A 23,975-nucleotide genomic window follows, 5' to 3' on the forward strand; every position below is an offset into this window, starting at 1 on the left:
AATAACTGAGAGCAAAGTGGAGGAGAAATTGTTGAGGTTAAACATATGAAAGGCACCTGGAGTGGCTGGGATCTATCCAGTTATATTAAACGAGGCGGCAAAGCAACTAAGCAAACCCTTAGCCATAATTATGAGAGCATCCTTGGACTCAGGGAAGGTTCCCACAGACTGGAGATGTGCAAATGTATCCCCCCAATTCACAAAGTGGGATCGAAGGGTGACACGAGTAATTAGAGACCAGTTAGTTTAACTTCTGTTCCGGGTAAAATAGTGGAGTCACTGGTTAAAGATGCATTGCAGGATCATCTAGTCAAGACTGCAGCAATAATTCAGGCACAACATGGGTTTGTTAAGGGAAAGTCTTGTCTGACAAATTTGACAGAATATATTATGATGTGGTTACAAAGGAACTGGATGCAAAAAATAATTTTGATATCATATACTTGGATTTCAGGAAAGCTTTTTACACTGTTGCGCATGAAGACTATTGTACAAATTGGAGCAGAATGGTATTAAGGGTTAGTTGCTACAATGGATAAAAGGATGGTTAAGTGGGAGAAGACAGAGGGTGGTAATCAATGGGTGTTGCTCTTCGTAGACTAATGCTATTAGTGGAGTCCCACAGGGTTCGGTGTTAGGTCCACTGTTGTTTTGTATATTTATCAATGATATTGATGAAGGTATATCGGGCTTAATGTCAAAGTTTTCAGATGATACAAAGGTTGGCAGAGTTGTTAATGACAGCAAAGGCAGTATGCTACTGCAACTGGATCTAGAAAAGTTAGGCAGATGGGCTGAGAATTGGCAACTAAAGTTTAACATTGCCAAATGCAAAGTACTCCATATGGGTAGCAGTAACCCAAGAGAAATGTACCAACTGTGGTACTACAGAGAGGTGGAGAATGAAAGAGACCTGGGGATAATTGGAAGTCAGATATGAAGTTCTCTGAGCAGTGCAGATGGGCTGCCAGAGCAGGTCATGCTTCCTAAAATGAGGCCTCCAGATCTGTACACAGTACTCAAGGCGTGTCCTGACCATTGCCTTATCCCTTTGAATAAGGCAATGGTCAGGTCACACCTTGAGTACTGTGTACAGGTCTGGAGATCTCATTTTAGTAAGCATGCAGAGTTGCTAGAATGAGTACAGAGTAGGGCAACAAGATTGGTGAGAGGAACAAAGGGGTGCACTTACGAAGGAAGGCTTAAGTTCTGCAAGTTGCAGCATCTGGAGACTAGGCACCTGCGAGGTGATCTGATCGAGGTGTATAAGGCCTTGAATGGTTTGAGCAGGCTCAATGCTGATGGTATACTTCTGCTTGTTCAGATTAAGAACCTGAGGGGGCATAGATTCAAATTGAGGAAAGACCATTGTAGAATAGATGTGTGGAAGTTTGCCTTTAGCCAGCGGGTAGTTGATTGCTGGAACAGACTTACATTTGTTGTTAGACAAACATTTGGAGTGACCGGATGGGTGAAATGGGAAGGGGTTTTTTTTGCTGATGCTGTATAAGCTTGCTTTCTTGCATCATATGCCTGAACTAATGCTATTGTTAAGATCTGGAGGCCTCATTTTAGGAACGATGTTGAGCTACTAGAATGAGCACAGAGAAGGGAAATGAGATTAGTAAGTGGAATAAAGGAATGCTGTTACCAAGATAGGCTTAATCTGCAAATTGCAGCCTTTGGAAACTAGGCACCTGCAAGGTGATCAGATTGAGGTGTATAAGGCCTTGAATGGTTTGAGCAAACTCAGTGCTGATGGGATTCTTCCTCTGTCTCAGATTCTGCACCTGAGGGGGTATAAATTCAAATTGAAGAAAGACACTTTCAGAATAGATATGCAGAAATTTGCTTTTAGCTAGTGGGTGGTTGATTTCTGGAACAAACTTCCATCTGTCACTGTGGAAATTGACAGCTTAAATAAATGCCTCTACTAATGTTTATGCTAAATTCAAATTGCAGAAAGACAGTGATAGAATAGATGTGCAGAAATTTGAAAAGAAGGCTGTTTTTAACTGCATATAAAGATAAAAGAAGCCAAAATTACTGCTTTTTTTACAAAAGCGCACACTGAAATTAAAAGAAATATTTATTAAAGGAAATACAAAATAAACATAAAACGTGAGATGTCTTTTTTTTTCTTTTTCACTTAGTTGTGATTGAAACGCCTTAAGTAAATACCAGCAACCTTCCTCTTCATTCATCAGACAACTTAGAGTGGACCATATGTCAGTTTACTAAGAAGCGATACATTTTAACTGAGTGTTAAGTGGAGTTCCCCAGGGTTCGGTATTGGGCCCATTGTTGTTTTGTATATTTATCAATGATATTGATAAAGGTATATCAGGTTTAATGTCCAAGTTTGCAGATGATACAAAGGTTGGCAGGGTTGTTAACGACAGTAAAGACAGTATGTTACTCTAACTGGATCTAGATAAGTTGGGAAAATGGGCTGAGAATTGGCAACTGAAGTTTAACATTGACAAATGCAAAGTACTGCATATGGGTAGCGATAACTGAAGAGAAACGTACTAACACTGTGGTACTACACTCAGGGAAGTGGAAAGTGAAAATGACCTCTGGGTGGGTAATTGTGCAGTCAAATATGAAGTTTGCTGAGCAGTGCAGATGGGCTGCCAGGGCAGGTAATGGAGTCTTGTCAATGATTTATAGGAATTTTGCTAGGGACAGGGATGTGATTATCCTGTTATACAAGGCAATGGTCAGGCCACAACTAGAGTACTGTGTACAGGTCTGGAGGCCTCATTTTAGGAAGGATGTAGAGTTGCTAGAACGAGTACAAAGAAGGGCAACAACATTGGTAAGGGGAACAAAGGGGTGCTCTTACCAAGAAAGGCTTAAGTTCTGCAAACTGCAGTGCCTGGAGACTAGGCACCTGCAAAGTGATCTGATTGAGGTGCATAAGGCCTTGAATGGGTTGAGCAATCTGAATGCTGATGGGATTCTTCTTCTTGCTCAGACTAAGAACCTGAGGGGGTATAGTTTCAAATTGAAGAAAGATAGTTGTAGAATAGATGTGCGGAAATTTGCTTTTAGCCAGTGGTAGTTAATTGGTGGAACAGGCTTCCATCTTCCAATTTTTCCATTTCTTGGCTGATGCTGCATAAGCTTTCTTTCTTGCATTGTATGCCTCTACTAATGCTAATGTCACCTTTTGAGTCTCCTTTGTGAATTGGGGACATCCCCTGAATCCAAAGATGCTTCTATAATTATGGCTAAGGGTTTGCTTACCTACTTTCTGCCTTTCTTAATATACAGTGGTGCTCAAAAAAATTGCATCACTTTCAAAATGCACTGGAGTTCTCTGAAAATTTGCAATATATCATATACGTTTTGTATTAGCATTGTATCATCCATCTCCAGGATTCTCTCTTAGATGATCTCACATTCCATACATGACATTCCATACACCCTAGCTGCACTATAAATCAGTGGATTTTGCCATGACCCCAGTATTCTGTGCAATTGCAATGGCTAAGTTTTCTCAATTAACATTACAAGAAAAAGTGTTGCTGCATTGAATGCAACCGGACATTCTGCACATGAAATAGTAAAAGTATTCACTATAATCATTCAACAGTTTATTATAAAAATTATCAGAAACTGGCAGTCTAAACAGAAATGAAGTGGATGTCCAAGAATATCTCCTGCAGCACAGGACAGATTTGTGATCAGTCTGTGTCCGAAACGGAAGATCCCCATTGACAGATCTCAAAATGGTATGGAAGGATGATAAGGCTGTGATGCCTTTTCTCATCGGAATTAGTAGCATTTCGCCCAAGAAAAGAGCCACTTTTGATACAAAAAACGAAACCCCACCATCTGAAGTGAGCAAAAGAGCATGCTGGTTAGTCTGAGGATTAGTGGAAAAGTGTTATTTTCTCTGATGAATCAAAATTCAACTTGTATGGTTTGAACGGCCAGCAGACTGTTATACAAAGAAGAGAAGAATTTCATCCCGATTGAATTCTCTCCACAGTGAAACATGCTGCATCTCAAGCGATAGGATGTATTTCATATAGAGATATTGATAGTCTTGAATTTGTGAAGGGTACAGTGAATGTCAAGGTGTTCAAGGACATTCTTGAGCAATAACTTCCCACAATTAGAGATCACTACGGGGATATTGCCAATTCCATTTTTCAGGATGACTCTGCTCCATGTCATAGAGCCAAAACCGTAAATACTACTTCATAAAATTAGCAAAAATTTTAAATTTATAAAACATCATACTCTTGCTTAAATAAATGCAATTTATTTTTGCTACCTTTACTGTCCACAGGTGCAAAATTGGTTGAAGAATAAACCAATTCTCACAATAACATGGCCTGGGAACAGTCCGGACCTCAATCCAATTGATAATTGTTGAAACAAAATGAGTGGTTCAGTAATGCAAAAGATACCATACTCTGTTTGATACCATGAGATTTTCTAGGAATACATTGAGAACCCTATCCAATATTCTTTCATGGAATTTTTGTTATTATATGACCCATAAGTAACATGCTGCTATTTTAGAGAAAAATACTTATTTCATTGTATATTTATCCATAAGGCATAAAATTAAATTCCTCTGCATTTAATAATTTTATATGTGTATTATTATTACATATGTTTTTTAGGCTCTTTCTTAAAGATTAGCTGCCAGTATAAGGACAAAACCTAAAAAAATGAGGTAATGCAATTTTTTTGAGCACCACTCTAATTGGATACATCCCATCCATTCCAAGTATCTTTTTTAATGTTTAGCTTCAACAATCATTTAGCTGCCTCTTAGAGTTTGATAAAATTCTGGCATCCCTAAAAAATTCTTCATGCATGAATGTAGATGCAAAATTCAGTACTTATTCAGTTTGTCAGCAACCTGAGCAGGATCATCATCATCAAGTGGACCAATGTGAGTCAACCTCTTCCTTATACTGTTAATATAAACAAAGATGTCTGCATTCTTTGCCATTGACTTCTTGCAATCCGCCTTAGCTTGTCTAACCCCTTTTTGTGACTTGATTCAGACTAGTTTATATCTGTCTTAGCTTCTTATCACCTGATACCTTTTCTTCTGTGCCACAAGTCTCATCAGTTCATATGACATCCATTTAGGTCTAAGCCTCAAACAGTATTTCTTAGTTGGTATAAAAAGTCTAGTACCCTCTACATTACTTCCCTGAATGCTTCCCATTTAGAATATGCTGTTGGTAACATCATCAGTTAGCCCCACTGCATAGAATTTAAAAACTGTTTCAGACCACTGTAGTCACCATTATGTAAGCAAAAGCCCTTCCCTTTACCCTTGATAGTAGTTGTCTTTTAAGTAAATCCCCACATCAGTACACTATGATCACTGCAACCCAGTGGGTCTTTTACTTACAGAATTGCTGCTGATAATGAGATTTGCTTCCTCTTTTGCCTCTCTAATATGCTGCTATAGAAATCAGCCATCCAATAAACCCACAAAAGCCTTGCTTTATGGAATTCAAATGTATATATGGAATCCAAATTTTATATCCACTGCAATAAAATAAAAAAATCATAAAACATGAAACTTACAAGTTTAATGCTGAATTAGCGTCTGATGCCTGTACAAATACCACATAACCCTGAATGCTGTGTCTTTCTGGATGAAAGTCCTTCCTGTGAAATAAAAATTTATTATTTAATTAATTAGAATTTTCTAATATTTCTAAAGAAATTATTCATTGTGTAGAAAAGAAAAACTTACTTCATAACTGCTACTTTCTTTGGTATGGATATTTTGCTTGGAGCCTGCATAAGCAAAAAACAATAAGAACCTCAATAAGGTCCAGTTAAAAAAAAAAATCTTAGATTCTATTCTCAGTACAATAAATTCAGCTACTAGAAATTCTATCATCTGCATGCTGCCCCCACTCCCTTTAATACAGATGGTTCCTTACCTTTCGTTACTTCTTATTTTGTTAAATCATATATGCTGCTCAAAAAAATTTGGGAGCTATTGGTAGATTCTAGAATCATTTCCAAAAGGCCAGAATAGAAAAAAATCTATGCAAGAAAGATTATCTACAATCAACTTCACAGAGAGAGAGAGAGATGACAGCAGTTTCATCTGCTTGTTGGAACCGAGTTCCACTTATTCTAAACACACAATTGCAAAGAGACATCTTTACTACCACAGCAAGATGTGTACCAACTCCTCAGAACAAAGAAAAGTCTTCAAATAAGATTTATGTCTACTGATAAATGATCTGCATTTCACTGATTGCATTCATGCCAGGAGCTGAGCATCATAACACTGACATTAAATCAATAAGCCGAGTTCTTTTAACAGTCCAGGTTCAACTTGCAACAACAACACTCAGCTAGTGTTTATCTGCTGTGAACAAAAAATTCCTTCCTTTCTCTTGTGCAGAAATGGCATCAATTCTGTGGAAAGCTGGTGTGAGGATGGCATCAGCATTAATATTTGTAGACCTCAAAGAATGGATCAATAATAGGGTCAGTTACAGAGACAGGATGCAGACACCAATGGTCCTTCATATGCCACAGAAACTGTAGAACAATTTGATTTCATGGATGATAATGCCCTACCTCATAGGGCATGGCTGGTTGACATGCTGAATGAGGAGAGCATTCACCTCATTGAATGAGCATCTTTTCCCCCAAACCCCATGGAATCTGTGTAGAATGTTCTATTGAGATAAACTGCTGCTCAGCCAGTATCCTCTGTGATACTTCAACTGGGAAAAAAAAAAAAAGAAAAGAAAAGAAAAGAAAAGAAACTTGTGTATTGTATCCTATATGCACAAAAGATGTCTTATGTGAAAACATCTTTGATGAAAATTTGAAACGAAAATGACAAATTACACCACTTCCTAAATGATGCTAATGCAGTCACTAATGTTGATTCCGTAGAGTAAGTAGCAGGCATGAGCCTTACTCTACTGAACTGACTTTACCGTATTACTCTACTGAATTAACATTCAATCTTCCACCAGTAAGTTGCAGGCATGAGCCCGCTACTTACTGGTGGAAGGTTGAATGTCAAAACCCTACTCTTTATCCTGAAGGTGATTTGGCCAATTTATGGATAACAATACCACAGCTGAAACAGTTGTTAGTAGTATTATATAACAGTTAATGACTATATTGCTACTAACTTTTCCAGCGACAATAGTTAAAATATTAACTGTTATTACTTACTACTGTTAATGAACCAGCGAATATTCCTCCTATTTGCTATTAGTAGTAATATATAGTTAACATTAACTGATTAATAGTTATTACTACTAATATTATACTTCTAGTTAACTATAAACTTAATGTTCATAGTTAATGTTAGTGGTAAAAACTATATACTATACATTACAAACTATATACTCCTATTCATAGTTAACTATATACTATATACAGCTCTTGGGCCTGGTAACACAAATTATGTTTGGGCATGGCTCTATTACAAATAATCGAAATAAATTATTTCAAACATTTCAGGCTTGTTGTTTGTTTGTTATTTGGTTTTTAGGAGCATTAGCAACTAAGGCCATATTGCTCCGGGATATACGGTGGTCATTCCATGACCTTTCCGCATTCTCCATATTTGGTGGTGACGGGCTCGAACCCCGGTCTAATCAAGAAGCGTGTGCTACACACTGCTGCTCCTTCCCACCTGGCTACGGAGGCGCCCACATTTCAGGCTATTTCTTACATACATATTTTTAAAATATTTGTAAGAAATAGCCCGAAATGTCCGCTATCTTTTCTTTATTATTATGAAAATTCAGAAATTAATGCTAGTGATTTTATTTATATAAAAAGTTTCGGTCCGGCCAGGTATGGGTAAATGAATTTGAAAAACAACTTTGGGCTTGGATCGAGTTAAGCTTTTATTCTTGCATAATATTACTACCCACTACTTACTCTACTAAATCAATGTCAGTGACTGAGTTAGCATCATTTCCGTCTCTTAGTATGAATGATGTAACATTTTATTCTCACACCTATTACTTACTCTACCAAATCAACATTAATGACTGAGTTAGCATCGTTAGTGCTATTTATAAAGTGACATCATTTGCATTTCTATAAGAAATTTTTGTTACCAATTGGTTTTGCTTCAGTCCGAAAATGCAGTAGGTGCCACCAAATATGTTTTCACATATAAAAAAAAAAAAGTTCTCAACTAGCAGCAATAACAAATTTCTAGGATCTCTCCTGGATAATCTGAATAGTTCAGTGTTGAGGATGCAAAACTTGTTTAGCAGTGGGAGAAGATCATACAAGAGCACCAACTAATGTGATGCTTGCACATACAAAGAAGTTTTGCTGGTACCTGTAAAATCTGCTAATTTATTTTAATTTTTAATTTAATGGAAAATTGTTTCTTCTGATAATTCACGAAGTTCATAATTCATCAACTATTACAGCAAACTTTGAACATTAAAAATATGTATGTTGTGCAATAAATCACAACCATACAATAATCAGGTGCCAGTGGGAATAATAAGCTGCTAATTTTTCCAAAATAATCATTAAATACTTTGGATATATATTGAAATATTATTCAGATGGGGGGGGGATTTCTTTTAAATAACAATATGCCTACCCACATAAAATCAAAACTGCACGTGCATTGTGATTTCAAACAAGTTACCATTCTAAATGTGTGTGCGTGAGCGCAACTTCTGTTCTAAACAAAAAGTATCATTTGTTAACTTCTCATATGTAACTATGAGGAATTTCATTAAATTCATGGGTGGGGGGGGAACAGAGGACAAAGTATTTTTGGGCTCTATTAATTGAAGAAACAACTATATGCTATGGGGAAAAGAATGCATTATGGGAGTGTCCTGGAAGCAACTAACAAATTCATTCCAGTGCAGAAATATCACAAAAGAAAGAGGCCAAAATGGATAAAAGGAAACTGGGATAATTACAGACTTTCGCAAGACAATTCTGTTTTACATTTATAAGCATATCTATAAACCACTGAATGATATAGGGCAGGCAAAAGCTGGGTATGAGAAATCTTTGGCAAAGAGAACTAAGAATAGGGACATGGTTCTACTCATATATGAATAAAAGGAATCATAGACAATCCAGCAGATAAGTTGAATGGGTATTTTGCAACAATCTTTAATTGAAAGTCCATTTGAACCAAGAGAAAACTGTGAAGAGGAGCCAGCTTGCTTGTAAAATTAGTGATATAAATATTTCTGTAAAGTATCTGCTGGAAAGGTTACAGAGGCTGAGGGAGGATAAGGTCCAAAGTATATAGTATACACCTGGTTACTGAAAAAAAAGCATCATGTGAGTGTATCATATTGTTAGTAATGTTAATGAGCTCATCTACTGATCATCTCATTAACATTATTAAACATTAGAGAATGATCTCCTTAGACTGGAAAACTGCATATATTTCTCTAATCCAACTAGGGAGGAACCTAAAGGAGTGATGAGAAACAACAGACCAACAACATGGAGTCTATGCTTGATACAGAAATGAAATCTCGAGGGAATCATAGCATGGGTTTGTGAAAAGGTCTTGTCTGAAAAATCTGGTGAATTACAATGTGATCATAAAATAACTCTGACATATATGAGGGTTATCCCAAAAGTAATGCACAAGAACAGTTAATTAAAATGAATTTATTTTATAACATAAGTTAAATCAAAAACCTTCTATGTGGTCTCCTTCACATTACGACTGCTTCCCAAATTCAATTCAATTTTGAATGCCATTTTAACTGTCTGCTGAAGTTGTCTGATGCACTGGGTCATGGCTGCACTCAACATCTAAAAACAAAAATCTTTGTCCACATAACGGTTCCTTGAACCATTATGTTGAACTATGAGGGGTAGTGCTTTCTGCTTGCGAATGGTGAAAATTGTTGCAGACTGCATGATATGAGGCCTTGCATTGTCGTGGAGTACAAGCACACCAGCTTCCAACATCTGTTGCCACTCCTGATGAATTTTCTGGCATAATTTCTGGTGAAATGTCACACAGCAGTCCCCAATTACTCATCTACCAAATAGTACATGATCAGTAGCAATAATGCCCTCATAATTGTAGGCCATAATGACCATATGTTTCACCTTTAATTGTTACTATTGACATTTTGAGGGACATGGTGAAGATAGATGGTTCCACTGAGCTGAGCTGAGCGTGACTTCAGGTTAAAAGTCAAGTGTTCATGTCTTATTGATGGCAATGTGTTTTAAAAACTTTTCACCTTATTGTCAGTAACATGCAAGTAACTGCATTGCAATTTCTTTAAGCTCTGCTTGTTGTTCATCTGACAACAAATGTGGAATCCATCAGGCAAATCTTTCATTATAATGAAATAATTCTAAGACCAGTGCTTCTGCCCTTACTATGTTTCACCACAAACATTACTTTCCAGGAGGACAATGCCTATTCACATGTGGCTCTCACATCCTAACAGTGCCTACACGATGCAGACATGCTTCCTTGACCTACAAATTCAGCAGATGTCACTCATACAGCACATCTTCTGGGATATGACAGGAGATTCACTGACTTGCTAGGATCCCCAGCATTGTTGGGCCACAATGACAAGAAACATGGACCAATTCAATAAGAGAGTTAAAAGGTTCATGGGCATGCCTTAAAGTTTGCCAAGATGACATCTGCTACTGTTTTGATTCTCTACCATGGTGTTTGGCTTCATGTGAATTATGGCCAATATGGATTATGTCCTATTCATGGAGACCGTAATTCATATTAATGTGCACCAAACTTTCATAATAAATACTGCAGAACTGATACATAAACTTAAACATTTTCACTTATTTTGATGAAAAGCAGCGTATACATAAAAGCGTATGAGGACTAAAATATATGTTAATGAGGCTAAAGAAAAATTTTTAATTAATCTTAGAAAAGGTAGAAAAGCCATAACCATAATTTAAATTGAAAGTGGTAAGTGTGAAGTTAAAGACAAAAGAGATAGGCATTTTAGAAATACTAAGTAAATAATTTGAACTGCTAAATGAAGGAACTGAAAATATCATTTAAAAAGAGAGACTTAAATAGAAAAAAATTATGGATACTATTTCTATTATTGAAGTAGAAAAGAGTCACAGAAAATATCAAATATAGACAGGCACCAGGTGTAGATGAAATTAGATTTGAAACACTAAAAGATAAGGGAAAAATAGTGTTATTGCAGTCACATCACATTATCCGAATATTGTTTTCAAAGAAATTTCCAGAAGATTGGAGCAAGGCAATAACTGAACTAAAAGAAACAAACTGAATTTGGAAATTATAGAGGAATTTTACTCCTTACTGCATGAGACAAAAATCTATGTATCTCAGAAAAGGGAGAAGTGTTGTTGAATCTAACCTTGGAAAAGAATAGTCAGGTTTTAGACCAAACAGCAGATGCCATGTTCAAATATACACATTAAGTCAAATCACAGAAAAGTCATGGAACATAACATTTAGGATTTGTTTACCTTGAAAGAGCATATACGGTGAATGCCAGTTAATGTTATCACTGGTTGGTTATTATCAGTCACTTATAATCAAAATTGAAAATCCCAAACCATTCATATTACAATGTACATATATTCTGCTGCTTTATGTGATCATACCACTGTTTACCATTATCATTTTCATTTCAGTTAGGCGAAATGTCTTCCAGAACACCTAAAATTGTGCATGTCAGAAATTTATTGATTATTTACAACCCTGACCATGCCAAATAATGTTTATGAACTTATCCCTTGTCATGTCTGTAGCCTTCAGGAAATATAGGAGAGTGCCTGGAAAAAAATAGCAATCTTACACTAATGTAAAGTTTTACAACAACTACAAAAGTAAAACAAGTTATTAATTACACTGTCCCAGCATTTGCAGTTTTAAGGGATTACATGATCATAGTGTGTTATGTCCAATGCTGTATCCACTGTCTGCTTTCTGTGAATAGACTAGAGTTTAATTTGCAATTGACAACTGTCAAGAATTTAACCGTAATTTATTTTTTCTTAGAATGTTGCAGAAATGCAGAGATTTAAGTTTGAGTGAAAAGAACAAATTTTAAGTGCTTATGATGCCTTACCTAAGTGTAGTCAGAGAGAAGCTGCATTAAAAACTTGTTGTTTCACAGTCTCTTTTGTGTAAACTTTTAAATAGAAAATCACATCAATTAGGACTGAGAACAATAACCTGAACAGGAAAAGAAAAAAATGTGGAAAGAATGAACTTGTGGAAGAAGCGCTTCCAAGATGGTTCACAAATGCAAGATTAAAAAATGCTCCTATCAGAGAAATATCCTATGCAGAAAGGTGAAGGAATTTGAAAATGAATTCAGTGTAAACAATTTTAAGACTAAAAATGGGTGGCTAAGCAGGTGGAAGGAGAGACACAACATTGGGTACAAAAAAATTCACAGATAAAAATCAAACTCGTACGTTCAACATAAAAATGGGTGGAAAATGTCTTATTTAATTTAATGGAGGAATTCAGTGCTGACTTTTTTTAACACTGATGAAACTGGTGTTTATTTCAGAGCAATGCCTACGCCTACTTAATTATGCAAAAAAGAACATTAGACAGCTGGGAAAAAGCAAAAGGAAAGAGGACTGTACTTCTTATGTGCAATATAACAGGCACAAAAAAAAAAAAAAGTTTTTCATAATTGAGAAAAGTAAGCATCCACATCTTCAGAGAGACAAAAACCTACCAGTTGAATATAACAGCAACACATAAGCATGTAGATGTCTCAAATTTTCGTTGGTTTTCTGAAGTAATGGGACAACTTTTATTTCTTCCAGTGAATATAACATCCACAGCGCAACCTTTGGATCAAGGAATCACTGCCCGTGGCGGGGCCGTAAAGCTGGGAGGGAAAGTTAACCCTCCAGGGTACAAAGGAGCTAACAATGGAATATGACGATTATTCTGAGATTGAGCAGCCTAGGCACTCATCTAATATTGTCAGCAATGCTGATCATGACACAACAAAGTCAAAAAGACTTCGTAAAGATCCAGAACAACAGGAATGCCCATCATTCCTTATCTTACTTTCTCTCTTGGACAAATCTATGAGTACTTTTATCACCATTTCTCATACAAAATTGCTTAGAAAATGTGGTGGGCTCTCCCAAAATGGTGAGAAGACTCAGATCTGTAGACCTGTACAGAAACGGTAAGTCATAAACATTCTGAGACTCTGATGAATCTAACAACATTTGGAGGATTAACTGTACAAATCACCCCACATGCAACATTAAATACTTCCAAGGGAGTAATTGCAGAGTGGGATTTGATGAACGTAACAGAAGCTGAACTGGTCCAGGAACTGAAACATCAAAAAGTGATTCAAGCCAAACACATCATAATTAGGAAAGATATGGATCTTATTCCCACCTGCAACATCATATTGACATTCGGAACACCTATCTTACCATCTAATGTCAAAGCCAGCTATCTCAACTGCTGAGTACAACCTTATATTCCAAATCCTATAAGATGCTACAAGTGCCAAAAATTTGGCCACTTGCAAATGGCTTATCAAAGAGATCCAGTCTGTCCAAATTGTGGGTCAAAAGAACATTTGCAATCAGAGTGTTTGTTTTATTGTTTGGGGATTTATAAGGCGCATCAGCACTTGTGGCCATAGTGCGCCAAACAATCAGAGTGTGATGCTGAAACATCTCACTGTCCGAATTGCAAAGGAGCACATCCAGTCTACTCCAAATCATGTGATCTCTGGAAAACAGGGAAAAAAATCCAGCAGTATAGGGTAGAGCGAAAAGTTAGTTACCAAAAGGCAAAAAAAGCAAATTAGGTACTCAATGCACTCAAGAACACATATGTAGCAGCGTTCCAAAAATACCAATCAAAGGCAACACAAACTGAAGTCTAAGTACCCCCAACCATATCGATTGCAGATTGGGCCAATCTACATTGTCAACATCAATGAAACCAATTCCTAAGGAACAAAAGGTAGCAGACAGAGCCAACAACACCCCAATCACAGTTCCTCCCAACTACACCACATAGATCATCAGATAACACAAAATTGAAAACTGATTCAGCTCCAAATAAGAAGATAAACAATACCACATTAGTAAACATGGATACCGACAATAATGCAGACCCAAAAAAACCTATCTTAGACCTTAACGCAGAAGATGACATGGATGCCCAATGTTTCCAAGAAGAGAGAAAGTGAAGCTCGATTGACATAAACAGCCTGGGAATTAAAAAAAAAAAAAAAAAGTCAGAATCATCCTCATGTAACAAAACCAAATAATGCATCATACAATGGAACTGTAGAGGAATTTGCAGTAACATTGATGATATCCACGAGCTAATCAGTCGTTATCATCCTGTAAACATTTGTCTACAAGAGACATACTTAACACTGCATGTATCTTTCTCAGTTAAAAATTATACTCTCTTTAGGAAAGACAGATCTGACACAAGTAATGCTACGGAGGAGTAGCCGTACTCTTAGATTCACAAGTGCCCTGCAGACATATACCATTCATGAACTTGAAGATCTTATTCTGCAGGTGCCATCCCCTATCTGTTTATTGGGTGACTTCAATGGACCCCATTCATTGTGGGGTTCTCCCAATGCAGATGGACGAGGACAACTCATTAATATGCTCATTGACAGACAGAACCTAATTATACTGAATATTGGCTCGCCAACCTACATCCATCTCTCTACAGGAACAACCTCCACAACAGACCTCTCTATGTGCTCTCCATCTCTCTCTCTCTTTCCTAGTATTGAGTGGATGGCTCTTGAAGATTTGCTTAACAGTGATCACTTCCCCTTAATACGTAAAATTCAAACATCACATTCTATAATATCAGAAAATACAAAATGGAAAATTTCTAAAGAAGACTGGGCAAAGTACACTTCACATTTGTCCTTTGATGATCAGATTATTGAAACCTGTCCTATCGATACAGTTACTGATCACATTACAAAACAAATACTGGCAGCTGCACCTATTGTGATTCCACAATTGCAGTCAACAATCCATAGAAGTGTTAATTATTGGTGGAATAAAGAGTGTAAAGAAGCAAAAAAAGAAAAAAAAAACCGAGCATGGAATTTGTTTCGTAAACAGCCTGCCACCATAAATCTCAAAATACAAGAGACAGAGCCAAGGCCCATCAAATTAGGAAAAAAGCTAATAGAGATTCTTGGATTTGATTTGCAAGCTCAATTAATAAAAATACTGATACAAGAATAATATTGAGAAAAATAAAGCAGTTAAATGGCAAATTTCCTACATTATCGTCCCCAATTCTGAACTGGACGGGAGAAGCTTTCTACTCCTGCAGAGATTGCGAATGCCTTAGGGACTGTATTCTCACAGTTGTCTGCCTCGTCAGTGTACAATCCATCATTCCAGAAGGTCAAAGTAACGGCAGAAAAATCCCATCTGAACTTCAGACCTACATCTTCTCTACCCCACTATCAACCACTTACGTTGCTTGAACTTCAAGAAGCCATATTACCTCAAAAAACAGTGCTGCAGGCCCTGACGGCATATATTACATAATGCTCTAACACTTAGATAATAAATCAGTTGCTTCATTGCATCATCCTTGAACATTCTTTCCCCAGTTCCTGGCATCACTCCTATATACTGGCAATTCCCAAACCAGGGAAAGATCACTCTATTCCTGAAAACTATAGATCCATTTCTCTCACCAGCTGCTTAAGTAAAACTATAGAAAAAATAATTCACCGTCGACTCACATGGTTTCTTGACTCTAAAAATCTAATTTCTGATAATCAATTCAGTTTCAGAAAGAATAGGTCCGCCCAGGATCTCATGGTCAAAGCGGAAACAAACAGGAATTCTTTCATCAGAAATGAGCATCTCGTCATGGTATGCCTTGACATATAGAGGGCTTTTGACACCACATGGCATTTCGGTATCCTGAGAGATCTCCATTGTCTTGACCTGAGAGGCCACTTGCCATATTTCATAAAGAACTTCCTTCAGCATAGATCTTTTCAAGTTCAATACCGACAAGTCATCTCCCAAACATATATACAAGGAGTTCCACAGGGCTCTGTTCTCAGTGCCACCTTATTCGCAATAAGAATAAATCACATAACTAAAATTGTCCTGAACAGTGTGAATTCATACCTTTGAGCGGCAGCTCCAAATTTCAATTAATAATATTCAGCTATGGATAGCACAGAATGGATATAGAATATCTTGTCAGAAATCTAAAGTAGTTCACTTTTGTAACAAACGGAAGATGCATCAGATCCAGAGCTACACTTAAAAAGCATCCTATCCCAGTTGTGAACAACATTCATCTCCCTGGTCTGATTTGATAGAAAACTGAACTTCATGGAATGTGTGTGTGTGTGTGGGGGGGGGGGGGGGTTTAGAGTAGTGCAGTTGCCGTCAAAACAAAATTAGTGCCACTTGCAGTAATATAGCACGCGTTCCTTGAGTGGCCCGTGACTACTAAATACGATAAATATTTGTATTGACGATTTATTGTAAACTCTACTGACTTGGTTGTTGTGCCGGAGTATAAACAGAAAATTTATTTATTTATTTTTTTTTTAAATACCTACGAAAGTCTTGCCAGAAAAAAAATGAACATACCTAGAGTGATTTCATCGACATCATGGGGTGCAGATCGATATACGTTATTTCATTTGTATAGAGCCCTAATCAGATCTCGCCTTGATTACGGTGCACCAGTGTATGATTCTGCTAGGGAGAGCATGCTAGCAATGTTTTCCCCCGTTCAACATTCTGCCCTGAGCATTGCTATAGGTGCTTATAGAACTTCGCCAGTTCAAAGTCTTTATGTTGATGCCCATGAACTTCCTCTAAGCCTCAGGAGAAAGATGTTACTTCTCAACTATACAACAAAAATTCAAAAAGTCTACCTAAACCATCCCATTAGGTCGATACTTAATGATCCTCAGTTCCCAATGTACTATAGAAATAAAGCCAGGGCAATTCAGCCTACTACTATCAGATTGCAGGCATTGTCAGAAACTTTGAATACATCTTGACAAAGTTCTCCAAAATCCAAAAAACCCAGATCCCCCATGGTCCTCTATTAAACCATCCTGTGACAGTTATTTCCTATACTGGGGAAAGCACTCTCTTGCAAATGTCAACATACAACTCCATACTGCCCACACCCAAAATAATTTGTGTTTTACAAAAATATATATATTGATAGCTCAAAGTCTGACAATGGAGTGGGTGCCGCAGCTGTCTTCCCTCATAAAACCTTTTCCATATCACTTCCCCATGAATGCATCATCAACATTGTGGGATGCAGATCAATACACATTATTTCATTTACATAGAGCCCTAATCAGATCTCGCCTTGATTACGGTGCACCAGTGTATAATTCTGAGGGAGAGCATGCTAGTAATGCTTGCTCCTGTTCAACATTCTGCCCTGAGGATTGCTAAAAAGCAGCTATACAGCTGAATTATGTGCCATCAGACTTGCGCTAGAACATAATCTCCATCTGTCCATCCAAAAAAGCATGATATATATGGACTCCCAAAGTGCGCTTTTAGCTTTACAGAATATCTCCTCTCATACACATCCTTTAATAAAGATCATAAAATCCAAATTTATATATATCCAGGAACTCCAGCAAGTGGTCATCTTCTGCTGGATCCCAGGCCATGCTGGGAGACCAGGAAATGAATGTGCAGACTATGCTTCCAAGCATCCAACCACCATAGAATTATCATCTCATTATTATGTTCCATATCCTGACTAAAAATGTAATATACGAAAAATATGTAGGGAGCAATGGTCAAGTCAACGGCAAGCTCAAACACAAAATAAACTCCATCAGATTAAAACTCTACTGCAGTTATGGACCTCCAGCTTCCGTGTAAGCAGAAGGGAGGAAGTAATCTTAGCCAGAGCACGAATTGGCCACAGTCAACTTACCCGTCTTTATCTCCTCACAGGTAATGATCCTCCACAATGCACATAATGCGACTCTTTGTTTACAATTAAACATATTCTTGTTGAATGTGCTTTGTACACCACTGCCCAAAAAGTCTCATTCAGCTTTCTGCCTAACCTTAAAGAACTCCTGATGCTCAACCATATCATAGGTAATCTGCTAATCTGCTGGAGTTTTTTTTTCCACTTTATCAAGCAGATAAAATCACATGATCGTTTTTGAGTGATGTCATAGTAATTACTATGCATTTGTATCATTCATACCATTGAGAGTTGCAATATGGCTTATGTAGTCCTTGCACCAAAAAAAAAAAAAATAATAAATAAATAAAATAAAATAACAACAACAATAACAAGGAATCACTGAGGTTTTCAAATCATTGTACAGGAGTGCAATGCAACAAAAAGTTATTGCAGAAATTGAAGAAAGCGACGATACCCAACTTGAAAGCGGTGTCTTTCAAAAAATTAGGTAGTCTCTCAGATTTTAAAGACAGTTTTTATTTCTAAACTTACTAAACTTTTTTTAGTTTCCAGAACAGTATTTTTGATAAGTTTGAAAATCCAACCTCCCCCCAGTCCCAATTAGTTTGTATTATCAATGCTCTACTGTATTTTAATCTATGAAGCTGACAGCTAGCTATTAAAATTCCCGAAATGAGAGTTTTAAGAAAAATAAGTGAAAATGAAAATAAGTGAATCATATTACAAATGAGAAAATAAGAAAATTTTTGGGATAACTAAAATCCAATCTGGGTAAGTGAAGTAAAATGTAAGATTAGATTACCATGGGCATGACAAAAAAAAAACAGAGGGGAAGAAAGGAGTTAAAAACGGCAAGAGCTAAAAGATCTCACTAGTCTCAACTTGGTATAACAGATTTGGATGACAAGGATGAAAAGTGTTTAATTCTACATATGAGGCGCTAATGATTTATTTGTCATTGGTCCTAGAATAGTAAAAGGATGTAGACTCAATACTGAATTAACTAGGCTTGAAGCATTTTTATTCTAAGAGATTCATAACATGTTTTATATCAAAAACATGCAGAATTTCATAAGATAGGCTTTAACTTTGTAATAGAACTCAATTAGTGGATTATTATGTTGCCAGTTCTCAAAAGTGATTTAATTTTTAGCGTTTTGCTAAAGACAGAACAAAAATTACACAAGGGAACATGACTGAAATTGGGATGGTGGCAGTGGGATATTAGCCTGACGTTTCAGGAAATGCCGTGCTCCTTTCTTCTGAGGCTTACAAAGTCCAAGGCGTGGTCTCACGATTGTAGAAAGTCTGAAAAATGCATTACACATAGGACTGTAGCTCACAAGGCAACTCCCGAAATATATCAGGTTATTAACCACCTCACCCTATGTAACTGAGAAATGTGCTTAGTTACACAGTTTCTTTCTGTGTAATTGATTTGATCCTTAAATAAATTGCTATCATCTTTATTTACACAGTTTTGTGTTCTCCTTTTAGCTATTTATTGACCTGTGTAACTCATAAAATGTTCCTTCTACACTAGCTTTTAATCTTTTATGCACTCAAATGAGTTACAGATATTAAATTTTACATGACTTTTACTTTCGGAAATAAAACCAAAGCATGCAAAAATAATGTAATGCTTTGCATTACTAATATTGCTCCTTCTGCATCTAAAAAACTGGTTTTCTCTTTCGCTCTCAGCATTACTTTTGTTGTAAACAGCTATTCACTTTGTACAAATCACAAATCTCCCCTGTCATGAAATACTGTTCCCACATCTGGGGCAGTGCCCCCCAAAATCTCTCTCTCTCAGGTTTCTACATTCCATTCAAGAGGGCAGTTAGTTAATCAATGACTCATCTCTAACAGAGTCTCATAGACATTCTGTTTCTACTGCGTGCCTTTTCTATAGATACTTCCATGAGCACTGTTCTGCATTGGCTTCAATAATCTCTGCTCTCTCTCTCTCTCTCTCTCTCTCTCTTCCAAAGCAGTCCAAACACGTGTTGCAACCAGTCAACATCCTTTTACTGTACAACTTCAAACTCGCAGAAGTTGTACAGTAAAAGGAAAACTTCCTTCATATGTATTTCCTGAAAATTACAATCTACAGAAGTTCAAGTCTAATGTCAACAAATATCTTCTTTCATCTTCTGAACCTCTAACCCATGTACGGTAATAAGTACTTTAGGTTCTAATACCTCTCATGCTTGGGGTTTTCGTAAAAACAAGGGGGGGGAGAGAAATTTGACTCTGTATTAATTTAAAAGAGGAAAGTTATGAAGCACATATAACTTCAAAAAAAAAAAAAAGAAAAAAAGTATATATATATATACAGGGTGTTTCAGTTAAACGTTTCAGAACTTCTAAGAGGGGTAGGGTACATCCTGACAACTCGAAATCATATAGCAATGTGGGGTCGGAAATGCTTTCCTGAAGCGGTGTTGTACACAGGAGCACCATAAAGAAAAGAGACCGTAAGTGAGAAATCGTTTTAACAATACATGAAAAGAAGCAAAAGGTACATGGATTAAAGTAAGTGTTCGAAGTTTCTTCCACGGGCTACAATGCACGCCTCACATCTCCGACGCATGGACATCCGAACATTCTGGAATACTCCAGGCGAATTTCGAATTTCTTCGGCAGCTACTGCGATTCTTGCAACCAGCTCCTCAGCATTGTCAACAGGGGTGTCATAAACTAGCGATTTCATATGACCCCAGAAATAAAAATGAAGACATGATAGGTCGGGTGACCGAGCAGGCCAACGCACGGGACCACCACGTCCGATCCACTGTTGACCAAATGTGACATCCAGGTAGTTACGAACATCTCCGCTATAATGGGCAGGGGCTCCATCGTGTTGGAAACACATTGTGTGTTGCGTCGATGCAGAAATCTGTTCATCTCTCAAAAGTTGTGGCAATACTTGCTGCAGAAAGATCAAGTAGATAGGTCCGGTTAGACGACACGGTAACAGGTAAGGTCCGATGAGGTGATCTCCCATAATACCGGCCCATACATTGACCGAAAATCGAATCTGTGCTGCACGACGTCGTATTGCATGCGGGTTCTCGACCGCCCAGATATGGTCGTTATGTTTGTTGAAAATTCCTTCCCTTGTGAAGGATGCCTCATCGGAAAACAACACTTCAGCATGAAAAAGGGGATTTGTAGCACATTTTCCAAGGTACCACTGTGCGAAAGCAATACGAGGTGCATAATCCTCCTGTTGCTGTGTCTGGACACGCTGCCTGGAGTATTCCAGAATGTTCGGATGTCCATGCGTCGGAGATGTGAGGCGTGCATTGTAGCCCGTGGAAGAAACTTCGAACACTTACTTTAATCCATGTACCTTTTGCTTCTTTTCATGTATTATTAAAACGATTTCTCACTTACGGTCTCTTTTCTTTATGGTGCTTCTGTGTACAACACCGCTTCAGGAAAGCATTTCCGACCCCACATTGCTATATGATTTCAAGTTGTCAGGATGTACCCTACCGCTCTTAGAAGTTCTGAAACATTTAACTGAAACACCCTGTATATACACAGGGTGTCTCAAAAATATTGGTACAAACGTTTAGGGGAGGTAGGTAACATCTAAAGGAATGTGAATCACATAGGAACCCATAACCGGAAACGGCACCGTAAGTCAGTACACGGCACTGTTCATCAGTTCGCGAGAGGGAAAATTTCTGGTTTACTCATTCAAGCAGTAGTCGCCGCACGAAGAGCATGCATCGATATATGAACTGTGAGCTGGCAGACATGCACCTAGTGTATGGATTAGCAGAGGGCACACACGGTGTGCGCCCCCATACGACAAATCGCTTCGCAATAAATGTGTGGACAGGTATGGTCAGTGACTGCTTACTCGGCCCATACCTGTTACCATCCCGCATGAACTCCACTAAATATCGAATCTTTTTTGAACAAGTTCTACCAGGGTTACTTGACGATGTTCCAGCAAATGTGAGACGCAACATTTGGTTTCAACATGACGTGCCGCCTGCTCATTATGGAAGGTGTGTTCGTGACCATTTGCACAGGCTTTTTGGGCGTCAATGGATTGGCCGTGGTGGATCCGTTGCCTGGCCCCCACGCTCACCTGATTTGTCGAGCCTTGATTTCTTTCTGTGGGGGCCCTCAAAATCTATTGTGTATGAATTGCCTGTGTAGACGGAAATGAATCTCGTCGCGAGACTCGTCTGTGCTGCTGCTACTGTTATTGTCAAAGAAACTCCAGGTGTGTTCAACTGTGTCCGCCAATCCATGCATCGTGTCTTATAGTGGAACCTTCGAACATCTGTTGTAACATCTTGAAATGCATCCATCTTGTACTCCATTGTTAATATTATGTTAAATAAATGTTTGCCACTAATTACTGTCTTGTGTCATTTCTGCTTCTTGTGCTTCTGCTACTACTTTCCCGTGACGTTTCCGGTTATGGGTTCCTATGCAATTCACATTCCTTTAGATGTCACCTACCTCCCCTAAACATTTGTACCAATATTTTCGAGACACCCTGTATATATATATATATATATCCCACATTTAGCAAAGATGATAACTTACAGCAGAACGAATTCTTGTGCTCTCAACTGCACCAAATGGTTGGAAAAGCGTTCTCAAATCCTGTTAAAAATACATACATAAAAATCAAAATTAATTTCAATGAATTAAATTAAATTAATTTAAATGAAGTTGACCAAAAATTTTATACCTTATATTCTGAAATACAAGTCAACCTCCAATACACTAAAAAATCATCTAAAATTTTAAGGTTCATTTATGCCAAATATAAAATACAAAACTTGAATTAAAGGCACATGTTTAAGGTTAGAAAGATATGAATTAATAAATATACTTACAATTTATTGCATATCGGGTTTACTTTTAGGACTGTTTTCTTACAGAAAATGTGCTTCCATATTGAAACACCAGTACATAACTCAGAGCTTCCCAACAGACACATATACCGTCAATAAAAGCAATGTCACGACCTATGCCGGTGGGTATGGTTTCATGACCTACTACATAATAGAGTACATCATATGCTCACCAATTTATGATTTATTGTGTAGTAATAACTTGTGCAGCATTTTTTATTGTAATAAAATGTCTATGTAAACTTTAAAAAACAAGAGGATTGTTTTTTAAAAACAATAATTGACTTAAAAAGTAGGCAGTGGTTCTTAATGCAGATTTTACTGTAATACACAGGGTCAGATTAACTATCTGGCCAATGCTGGGGGTTCAAGAGTTTTCTGAATTTCTGTGTGCAAAATTTAACATTTCACTCACTTAAGAATACAGGAGCTATGTGCAATTATGCATAAAAATTTATATGAGATTGGAGGAGGAGGAGATGTAAGGAGCAGGGTCTCACAATGGGAGCACTTGCCATCTTCACAAAGGCTGATTCTACCTAACCTATTACACTACATTTCAGATGAGTGGCCTGGATTTGTTGTGTTAATTACTAGTTTATACATATTGGCTATGACTATGAAGCTGGCAATTACCAGCTTCAGTTAGGAAAATAATTTTTTCAGCACTTCTAACAAATTGTGGCAGCCTTGTGCAGTTGCATCTCATTTTTTCTCCCTTACTAAGAATAGCATTATTTATTTATTCACTTTGAAACATAACATATTTTATTCTGATATATTTTTCATTAATTTCAGACATGGATTTATGTTAAAAAGTTTAATGTTTATAAATGCACTGCCCTACCCTTAATATCCAGATACCTGCATATCTATGAATAACCTTTATTTATAGATATCCAGATACCTGCATTAGGTGCGTTTGCATATAAGCACTATTTTCTTTACCATGTCTATCACTCTGTACATCTGCATGCACTATATGGCCTTCTGTTAGTCTGCTCTGAGTTTAAAGTTGGATGGCAAAGGGATGCTGAATGTGATTGCAACATGTTTGGACTGGTTTGGAAGAGAGAAAGAGCAGGAATTATAGACGCTAAGTCAGAAGAAAAATACCCTTAGAAGTATCT

The 23,975-nt window shown here is 37.3% G+C and overlaps 1 protein-coding gene across 1 annotated transcript in view; it reads right to left on the reverse strand.

Annotated features, from left to right (window-relative positions):
• Positions 1–23,975, reverse strand: part of LOC150088534 (RNA-binding protein 34-like) — a 101,818-nt gene that overhangs the window by 37,998 nt on the left and 39,845 nt on the right. Inside the window, exons 5-7 of the mRNA XM_090370790.1 lie at positions 22,532–22,591; positions 5,741–5,784; positions 5,569–5,652 (exon numbers count right to left, since the gene is read on the reverse strand). Of these exons, the coding sequence (XP_090226916.1) occupies positions 5,569–5,652; positions 5,741–5,784; positions 22,532–22,591 (188 nt within the window). The remainder of the gene's footprint in view (positions 1–5,568; positions 5,653–5,740; positions 5,785–22,531; positions 22,592–23,975) is intronic.

The sequence above is a fragment of the Mastigoproctus giganteus genome, chromosome 3 (genome assembly GCF_048544385.1).
Source record: "Mastigoproctus giganteus isolate SK-2022 chromosome 3, ASM4854438v1, whole genome shotgun sequence".
In the NCBI taxonomy this organism is placed as follows: domain Eukaryota; kingdom Metazoa; phylum Arthropoda; class Arachnida; order Uropygi; family Thelyphonidae; genus Mastigoproctus; species Mastigoproctus giganteus.